General features: G+C 43.9%; 2 protein-coding genes across 3 annotated transcripts in view; one reads left to right on the plus strand and one right to left on the minus strand.

The window, feature by feature from the left end:
- The window catches only part of MORC2 (MORC family CW-type zinc finger 2), a 40050-nt gene extending 37953 nt beyond the window's left edge, over positions 1-2097 (minus strand). For both annotated transcript variants that reach the window (XM_081113975.1, XM_081113974.1), the window contains exon 1: positions 885-2097. In XM_081113975.1, coding sequence (XP_080970101.1) covers positions 885-952 — 68 coding nt within the window. In that variant the 5' untranslated portion in view covers positions 953-2097. The remainder of the gene's footprint in view (positions 1-884) is intronic.
- TUG1 (taurine up-regulated 1) lies at positions 1752-4161 on the plus strand (the record flags this gene model as incomplete). The annotated part of the gene is made up of 3 exons (XM_081113744.1): positions 1752-1929; positions 1988-2170; positions 2388-4161. 3 exons carry the CDS (start codon positions 1752-1754, stop codon positions 2840-2842), a joined length of 816 nt encoding a protein of 271 aa, XP_080969870.1. The 3' UTR covers positions 2843-4161.
- Positions 4162-10813: the final 6652 nt, after the last annotated feature.

Here is a 10813-nt window from a genome sequence, read left to right on the forward strand (position 1 = left end):
AGTCCTTTCCCATAAAAGGATAAAATTATACTATTAATGGATAACTGAAGTCTATATTCTCAGCCTTGAAGGTGATTCTTCAGATCTCTGGGCCATGACTTAGCTGCTCATCACCTCTCCACATACTAAAATGTTAGAATACTTACCTTTATCTCAAAAGTGACAAATTACCTTATTAAAACACAAAGTAGTTATGAGCCTAATGAATCACTTCCAAGAGAGTGAACATAAGGATTAACCCTGAAACTTTCCAGACCAATTTGGAGTGATGGTAATCTCTTCATGAACCCAAGAACATCAAACACCATGTGTTCTGAGATTTGCACACATTTTGGAGAGTGGCTATTTAAATCATGGGTTTAAACAAGTTGCTATTTCCTGCTTAGCATATGAAAACAATGTCGGCTGTGGGGACAAATTTCCCAAGGAATATAAAGCCAACTGTTTGCTGGAGGAAAAAAATTAATACTTTCTTCTCACAAGCTGTCACTTGAATGTCTTCTTTTTTTCCCCCCTTGTTAGAAAGAAAAAAAAACTTGTTATAGCTCAACAGTTTTTGCTGTTGTCACTAAAGCGAATATGCTAGAATAGTCCAACTTTTGGTGATCCAAAGAACAGTACTTGGATTCCTATCAAACACTTCAGAAACAACTCGATATAGTGACCTCAAATAACTAGTTTGCATTTGAACAAATAAGTTTTGATCCAATAAATGGTCATATTCTTCTGGATTAGCAAGAAATGTTTCACTGATCTCTGTTCTTCCATATAGAGCTCAAGGCTCATCCCCAAAAGTGAAAAAGCGAAATTTCCTGGGAGGGTTTCCATACTAATATCAAGAAATGAGTTATCGGTGACGATAGTGGCACCTACAGGATACTTACGAATTTGTGTGCAGATATTCAAAGGTTAGCTGAGCTCGATTCAGACTGCTGTAATTTGTGAAAGCCATAACTGCAGTGAGGTTCGGGCCTTTACCTACGAACTGGGAAACACAGCCTTACAATGAAATAGGTTTTCCAGGATTCCTTCCAGGAAGGTTTGGTAAGTCTGTGCTCCTTAAACAAGTTTACTGCGAACCTATCCAAAATACAGCCAGAGATGTCTAAAATTACAATTGATTCCTCCTTTAAGTATTTTTTTTTTAATCTTCTCAGACTATGACATAATATTTTGAATAGAATTGCCCTACAACTGTAGTCTTAGGAGCTTTTCCCGTTAAGTTGCGAGATAGTTCAATGAGTCGAGATGTGGATAATCTTGAAGTAATGGTACTGGAGGGGGCGCTTTTATTACTGCTCCTTCGTCGTTTTCTTCTTGTTCTTCCAGGGAACTTCCCACTCCGGAAATGTACAACTTCTGTTATAAAACCGGACAATCACCCATGTCTTCGCCACCAATGATCCCAGGATCCTTACATGGGCCCCAGCCTGGTGGGCATGATTCGGGTTTAGATGGCGATAGTGTGGTAAGTTAAGGGCTTCAAGAACTCCCAACTGAAATCTCTCTTAACCGCAGACGGCGGACTCCCGCGTACAGAGCCCCACCCCGCTCTCCTAAGGGTAGTGAGTTCGATTACCTCACAATGACCCACGAAAGCGCCTCACAGCGAAGCCGCCCAAGTCACCTCAGACGGGCACGCCCCTCCCCCACTCTCCTCGGAATGCGGCCTCGGCCGCTCAGGCGGCCGCTCAGGCCCTTCCCGGGCCTCTGCTCCAGGAGAGGAGTTGGGCCCAGCTTTCAGAGCCCGAATGAAGGGCAATGGCAAGCGCACCACCCGACGGGGCGTTGCCCGGCGCTCGCGGCTGCCTTTGTCCCTCCCCACGGAATTGGAACCCAACAACCGCAGCTTGTTCTTGGAACCATGTGCTGCCGCCGCGTCCGCCGCCGCTGCCGCCGCCGCCGCCGCCGCCCAGACACGAGCCTTCCGTGCGCCGCGCAGAATAAGATGATGACCGGACTCAGCACCGCGAAATTCGGCCCTCAGGGTTGCCTCACAGCCGCCTCTGCGGCCACCACAGCCACCGCTTTGTCTCCGCCTATGCACACGAATCGGGCTCCCTCGCGCACTCCCCGACGCCCCGAACCCCCGAGGCCTCCGCGGCGCGTTCAGCCAATGACAGAGCCGCAGCTCCTCCCGCCCCCGCCCTGAAACGACGCGTCCTGATTGGTAAGCAAAATGAGTCCACGTGACCGGATCTTGTTCGCTGGGCCCGCCCCTGTCACGTGACAGAACGCGCCTCTCTTCCTGCTTTCGTGACCCTCTCCGCCATTTAAAGAAACAGTACCGGGGGCGGGCCGAGCGACGCAGCCGGGACGGTAGCTGCGGTGCGGACCGGAGGAGCCATCTTGTCTCGTCGCCGGGGAGTCAGGCCCCTAACTCGAAGAAGCCCTGGCGCGCCCTCCCCCCCTCCCCGGTCTGGTAGGGCGACGGAGCGGGCGCGCGGTCGATCGAGCGATCGGTTGGCGGCTCTTTCTCCTGCTCTGGCATCCAGCTCTTGGGGCGCAGGCCCGGCCGCCGCGGCGCGCGCCCGGTGGCCGTTGGCGCTCGCGCCGAGTCTTTCTTCTCGTCCGCAGAACTCGGGCGGCGGCCTATGCGTTTGCGATCCGACGAGGAGTCGTCCGGGTGGTTGGCGGTGGCGGGCAGCTGCTCCGCCCCGCTCCCGGGGAGGCGGCGGCGGGACTTGGCGCGGCCGGGGAAGCGGGGGCGGCCGGGGCCGGCCTGGAGGCCTGGCGCCACCCTTCGGGGCCTGCAAGGACCCAGTTGGAGGGACAGGAAGGGGCTGGGGGATGGTTGGTGGTGGGCTTTCTACTTTGCCTTTTCCTCCTTATGCCGCCTTAGTGAGGGGCGGGAGCCCTGGCGGCAGCTCCGGGCCGGGAAACGGGCTCCGGAGTCGGAAGAGCTGGGTTTGCTTCCGGGCCTAGCCACCAGCTGGCCGAGTGACCTTAGGCAAGTCCCTCTGTAATCTGCGCCTCAGTTTCCTCCTCTGTCGATGTTTGTGGGATTAAAAGCGCTTTGTAAAACCACAAAGCGTCAGTGTACATAAGGGATCATTATTATTTGTAAAATTTTCTGATTTGTAAGAAAACAGCCATTGCCCAATCCATCGATTTTTTTTTGAACCTAGGAACCTTGGATTGGAGTTGGAAATCCCCAAACTCCCTGAAATTGTATGCAGAAATTAGTGGGAATGTGCATTTTAGGGGGATGAGGATCCATCGCCAACAAGGTTTCAATGGGAGATGTCACCCCCAAAGAGTTAACCACAATCTCTCTGTGCCACAGGGAGGAATCTGAGGCCTAGATGTCATTTGAGATCCTTCACAACCAATTTGAAGCCCCTGTTTGAATCCCTGGGATATGTGAGCTTTTCTGTGCATAATGGATATTGGGGTAACAACACTCCACTGCTTGGCTTTTTCCCTGAGTCCTTTCCTTTCCCCATGGGGGGGTGCCTGAAGGGTGGCTAATGCATATGGTACAGTGGCATCCAGTATAAAGCAGCTGAAACTAGGGGTGGATGTGTTCTCTGATATCAAGAAACCTATTTAATCTTTGGCCCATTAACTTTGTTGCTGCGTATACTGGTGCCTGACTACCTTTCTGACTCTCATTGACCATTTTTCACGACCATGTTTGCCATCTGTTACTTGCTCCTATTTTATACCCCTAGTCTATGTGGTTGGTAGTGAGCAGGCTTATTTTTAAATGGTGCTGCCAAGTCTAGCTAATTAATGGTGCAGGTGGATTTTTCGGAAGCTGGCTAACGAACAGACTGATCCAGGCATGGAATTCCTGAAGATGTGGGGGGGTTATCTTTATTAATTGAAGGTTAACATTTTCTGAAAAATTGAGTTTGAACCTGTGCTGAACCTCAGAATCAGTAGATTTGGAAGTTTCCCCAAGCTTAACTTTTTCCTGGACTGCTTTGTATTCTATTTGCTTGCAAGTGTGTTGCTAAGGTGGCCAAAAATGCCAGTTTTTTGCTTCTTTGTTAATTGTCAGCTGCTTTTACCCAGCAAACACTATAGAAATGTTTGAACAGTTGGATTTCAAACATTTTTGTTTTGTGGAGTGGTGCAACTCTAAGCAAACGAACACACACGATTAAGTGTATTTTGTCTGGTTAGGTGTTACCCGGTTCTGCTATTGCATACAAATGTCTGAAAAAAAAATCAGTTGACTGTTCCCTTTACCTAAAGGGCAGAGACAGATGATCTCACTTCCAGAGAAATAACTTATTTGGGGGGAAATGTGTTGGTCTTTTGTAATAAAACCTGGATGTACTGCCAACGAATCTTGATTGTGGTGAGAAGATGCTTTTCTCAGCAGAAAAGAGGGACACAAACATCTGGAACTCAAAGCTTGAAATTCTGTGACAAAACAGGAGATGTCCAGGATAGAGGGTTGAAAGGGTTTCACTACAGTGTTCCGCACTAGCTGGAGCCGATGCCCATTTCTAGCCACGGCATGGACTCCAGATTTGCAAGACCTGGGACCTGGATGCGTTTATGAGGATGTGACAGGAACTCTGGAGCTGGATATGTTTACTTTGGAGACTATTGACCTCGCTTTCAGAAGAGAGACGACAGCTAACCAAGCAATGCCACTAGCGCTGTTACTGGGAATTTGAAGACCTGAGTTTCTGCCAGACCTCAGTGCAAACTCTGATGACACTGCATCCCAAGTGAACTACGGTACTTGCCATTTTCCCAAATGACTCGTTCTTGACCATCTCTGCACTTTTGTTCATACTCTTCTCTACGCTGAAATGTCTTCCTCCGGTTCTTCACCTGCCAAAACTCGGCCATTTTCTCAGTATCTTTTATCCTTGTATCTGATGCCCTGTAAAGTAGTTATTTGCATGCTTTTTTTATTTGCTTTCTTGCAGATAGCAAGCCCCTTGGAAAAAAAGGGTCTTCGAATCTTTGCCCACACATACTACCACATGTGATGAAGCTTTTAATAGAAAAGAGGAATTTCGAGAGCAGGCTATCCCAGAATGAGCGTTCAGTAAGTGTTTGCTTAATCATCGTGTGACAACCTGGTTACTCTTGATTAGGAAAAAGATCACTAGTTATGGGCCATGTTTCTTCCTTGGTTTCATGTTTTTGAATTCTGAATTTAAAAAGATTTTAGGAGACTTCAAACAGAGAGAAATTAATATATTGCATAGAGCATTACAGAAGGGTGCATGCATTAGGGCTTTATTACCTAGGTACATTATTCTTTCCCATTCGAGATTTTGTCAAAATGAATAAGACAATTTAGGAAAGGCATTGGAAAGGGAGAAGGGCAATATCTCCTTTGTCTTGGTGTTAGTATGTAAACTTAAATTCAATTCTTCTTGTGGCTCCTGTGGAGCCCTTCTTTATTCCCCACCAACCACTGCCCAGCAGCCTGAATACAATCAAATTACTCCCTTAAAGTATAAGACTGAGGGCAGTTTCTAAGATGGTTATTTTCAAGAGTCTGGAAACAATCTTTGCCAGAGAACTCTTTGTTCTTCTCATCACTGATTGTTGATTATAAAGCTCATTTTTTTCATTTATCTGTGAGCTTCTCAGTCAGGCTTATCAAGAATTAGTACACATCGGCAGCTGATGTGCTGACTGCAGAGCCACTCCGGTGTTAGAGTCCTGTGTTTGTAATTCCATGCGTTTGTTATCTTACCTGTTTTGTCCCTGGACTTTCTGACCATCTTCCTTGTGTTGTTCACTCAGCCTACAGATTTGGTACCTGGATTTCTGTCCATGGTGATCTCTGTCACCTTACTACTGAAGAAGATACCATTCCAGTGGACCACTGTGACCCAAGGGACATTCAGCCATCGTGATGTGGTCTTCACCTCCATTCCTGTCCTTCTCTACCCAGATTGAGCACCATCCTTTATGTGAAGTCCAACTCCTCAAGCCAGATAGCTGGAACTGTTTCATCACAACAGAGGCTCAGTTGGTTCCATGAGTGTGTATTTTGTTTCTTCAGTTAAAGCCTTCAGAGACACATAATAAATTTGGACCCAGGGGATTCTTAGTTCTCAACATTGTCTGGAGAATGGTAACATCTTGAGAACAACATTGGACCACAACCCACAATCTCAAATGTTTATGACGTTTTGAGGATCCCATGCAGGTCACTGGACGCTATTCTTTTTCCACGTCAAATCTGTAGTGTCCTACTGAATGAGAAAGCAGATATTCTGACCCATTGGGATTAAAACGAAGGCCTAGTGAAGTCCTCATAGCATCTTTGGGATTATTCAGGAACCAGAACTTTTCACACAAATGTAAGGAGTTTTACAAAGGAATCCTTTACCCAGCATCTCACAAAGCTTCAATCAGATTCCAGAAAAGGCCACTTGAGACATCCAGGTAGAACCTATATGGTAATCCCTTATGTTTTTATCGCACTTTACAGTCTCAAAGCACTTTTACATGTGTTAATATCAGAATCACAACTAGACTATAATCCTGTTTTGTAAATGAGGAAATGGGATTTGAAAGATTATCCAAGGGTATCAAGTGGTAGAGGCCAAACCTTCTGACTCCTGGTCCAGTTCTTTCCTTGGAATTAATTTAGCCTCGACCCACAGTGTTAAAACGACTGCAGGTTGGGAACCCCAGAAAAGCGTTCTAGCTTCCTGATCTGGTGACATCAACAGGATGTCATAAATGTAATACTGTACTGGCTGTCCTAGACCAGAATTCCATGGAAACCCCTGAGGTTAAGGAGCAGACTCTCTATGATGGTAGATTGTCCAGTCGACAAGACACATGTTCATCTGACAACACTACTCAACATGAAACAAAGCTACTGTTAGATTTTTTTGTCTGTCTTTGTAGCCTTCACAAAGATGGCCTAATTGATTGGGGAATCCCTGTGCAAATCATGCCTTTGTTTTGTTAAGTCTTAAGATCTTATCGATGGTTCTTTTATCCCCTAACTAATATTTGTACCATCCATTCCAATCAATACTGTTCATGTATGTGTATTTGCATACACAACATACATGTCATACATACAGAGCTTCGTAGTCCAGTAAGGTGGTAAAAATACTATAAAATGTGTCCCCTCTCTAATTGATAATGCAGTATAGTGTATTAAAGGATATCATAAGGCAGCAAAAAAAAAAACCCACACAACTATCATTTAGCTGTTTAGTCTGGTATGTTCTAAGTTTAATCAAACACAGAATGTCATCTTGCAGCATTCCTTTCAATGGAATGAGGCAACTGCTTAAGAGTGGCATAGCCAGTGCTTCTTGAATGCCAACAGATTGCCCTGGAGACCCAGGAATAAACTGCATCTTTGACACACACATCCCTTTTTTCTTATCAATAACAGCTTTGAATTAGTATGTTTCCATCATCTGAGAATTCTTTATCTTGACCATTACCTTGATTTTCTGTCAAAGAAACCTCTAGAAGATTTGTGGGAATACTGGGGAAGGGGTTGGGGGAAAGTTAATTCATCCAAATTTGGATGGATTCTACGACATACAGTGTTGTATTTCTCTGTCCCTAGAATTGTGCTATAAACCTAGTTCAAGGTCATTGCATCTCAGATGGGTGAGAAGATTGGGAAGGGAAAAGAGGGAGTGGGTGGAAAAAATGGAGAGGAGGGATGAGGAGATATTTTCTTAGAATTTCTGAGTTGTGGCCCACTGAGATCTTATCAGTGCTTGAAAAGAAGTCGTCTAGCATGGACTTCTTGGAATAATATTTACAAAGAAATCGATGCATTTTGCAGCTGTATTCTGACTGCAAAAACCCTAGTGCTGTTGTCATTTAAGACCTTGTTCTCTGATAGTCATAAGCCCAATTTCAGGAAATGAGAATTTATAACAGACTTGAATGTTAATTTTCATAATTCTATAATGTGGCCCACCTTAGGGGAAGAATGAATAGGAAAACACCTTGGCTTACCAAAGACTTTGCTTACACAGTTTCTGGTTTCTGTGACCTATTTTTTGTATTTCAGCATTTTGTGAACAACTTATTCTTAGATCATTGGTTTTCCAAAGGCTTTGTGGCCATGAAGCCCTTTGGACGAAAACTGTGTGGAAGCCCAAAGAAAAAGTGAAGTTGTTCTGGACGAAGCAGAGTGGGGGTCCTGAAATCTGCCACAAGCATCTTCCTTTATCGCCATGGTGACATCTAAGGAGAGACTTCTTTACAGCACCTAGAATTCTTCAGAGTACATTTTGAAAAAACAGTGCTCTAGACAACAATATGTTCGACCTGAATGATACTCTGATCTGTATGTACCTGTACCCAACACAGTCCATGTTCAGTTGGTGCTGAACATTCTTAGGAATACTTACTATGGACAAACTCAGAAAAGTGCAAGAACTTTGCCCCTAAGTAGTTATATGGGCCAAAAGTGTATCAAATGAACCTAAATTAATCATGCTCTACCCCCATATGGACTTACAGTAATTCCTGGGTTTGGATATAGACAATAAACCATATGTACTCTACACTGACAAACCCCCTTACCCAACTTCTTTCACAAACACCAGATGCTCTAGTGGTACTTGAAATATGTGAATCTGAAGTCTTGATCCTCCTTGGATACCTGAATTGCCAGGTATTGAAACTGATGCCTCATTGAGGCCATAGTAGACCAACTTGTTCATCGGACCTCCCATCATCAACCATGGTACTCTTCTTCATTGTGCAAGGGATAACCATTAACTATGAAAGCAGAATTCAAACTCTGGCAACATTAACTAAAGGGTACCTGGTTTTATCATTCATCTTATTCTCAAACTACAAGTCACTATGACTCAATCAGTGGCAGTAATACTACTGCTTGGTTTTTATTGACTTTTAACTGCTGTTTCCAGGATAAATGAGCTAATAACATTTAATAAGCTAAAATAATTCCCCCACCATCGGCATATCTGCTCGGCATATTCTGCTCTAGAATTATAAATACTCTGCTCTAACTACATGTAAGACCTGATCCACAGGAGACCATCTTTGAACATCTTTTCTGATGGGATTTAAAATGTGGCCATTTGGGAAGTTTTCTTTTAGCCAGTGAATGTTTTTCCTTTAAGATGGGTCTTGATGTCTAGTACCATCAACTGTAGATATTAGGGATATTTTGAGGTAGGCACTTGCTGAGAATCTCAAATTGTGTACAATCTTCTTTGCTGGAAATGTAGACTGACTTGAAAAAAAATCTACAAATCCTTCCGCTAAGGATTTTGTCAGTAGACTCAAGCTTCCTGTTGTGCTTCCTAATGTCACAAGACCACAGTCCCTTGTCCTTGTGGATATGTTCATGGAATTTTACCTGTCTCAGTACTGTTTTAACACTGATTCAGAGTGGTCAACTTCATTCCTCAGGCACTGAGACAACTTACCTGTTTCTGCAGGAAGGATTCAGTTTGTGAACTTCCAGACCAAATCATGTTAAACAAGTAGACTTTGAAATCTTATTTACTTCACAGTTGACTTAAGGGCCAGATGTCCTCAACTACTTTAACGAATGCACTGGTTAAATGTTGGGAATGGTTTCTTTATATGTCTCTTATCCACTAGACTAATTATGAGAACATGACTCAGTCTTCAAATCATCAATCTAGGCCTAAGCCTGGTTACTCTAGACTGCTTACCGTCAACAAATATAAAGTAATGACCATCCTGCTTGTATATACAACTATTATTTGTAAAGAAGAAATCTGCAAACTCAGCTTTTTTTACTACCTTCCAAATAGCTAGATTTTTCTTCTGTACAGGAAAAGACATTGATCTACACTGCCAGTCATTCCCGTTATTCCTGTCAGACTCAGTCAAAATGAGGGGCTTAAGGTGAGGATGATCATCTTTCAAGAGTCTAATGAACATTGTATGAGAATTGATGTTTGAAAAAGCAAAAAAACCTAAAACTCAAACCTAAGCTCTTACCTACTATCTCCATGCCTCAGATCTCATCTAAGTCTAGCAGCACCATTCAACCAGTTTGAGGCCTTGACTTGTGTTTGATCGCCAGAAATGTGCTGAATTATAGAAGATGGAGATTTTGATTACCAAAGAAAGTAGTGCCAATCTTGATGAACCCTATTATTCCCAGGTGTAGGAACAGACACCTAAACAACCTCACGTCTGGACTGAGAATATAGCCTTCTGAGCTGAAAATTCTTATTGGGCAAATGAGCAGGAAGGTGAAAGCTGCTGTACCCGACTGGCTATTTAAGATCTGAAAAGTGTATCCAGAATAAACACTATGGATTAAGCCTGGAGTAATCCAGGTAAAAACTAATTTACAGAACTTCAATATTAAACTACATGTTCTTCCTTACACCCTTGTCATTGGTATAGCTGGCCCTGCTGAAGGTACCCTACTTATTTATCTGACTCAGCCCTTGCCTGCCTTTTTTGACACATTGCTGCAATCAAACTTGCTGTCCTGGAACAGACTACAACTGATCTCAGCCTACCTTATACCTAATTCCACCAAGGAGTTTTGAACTGAAGCAGCCTGCACCTCACTCCACCAGGAGTTCATGTTCTCAACAGGAAGGACCGTGCTGTATACTTTTTGACCAGCATCAGTCCTTTTTTTTTAAGTGCAGAGTAAGCCTCAGCCTATATTTGATCATTTTCAGCACCTGGAGCTCCTTCTACCAGATCTGAAGGAGTATAGCAGATAAAAAGCACTGTCAATTTCTCTCCTGCAGTAATACAGAAATTGAGTTTGAATCAACAGCACAGAAATGAGAAATGTTCAACTTGGCAAAAGACTTGAACACAAAAGATTTCCAGGAATTTCAAATTTACCACTGACTTGAATAGCCTCACA

Source organism: Myotis nattereri, assembly GCF_964212035.1.
Source record: "Myotis nattereri genome assembly, chromosome: 19".
NCBI classification, from domain to species: Eukaryota; Metazoa; Chordata; class Mammalia; order Chiroptera; family Vespertilionidae; genus Myotis; species Myotis nattereri.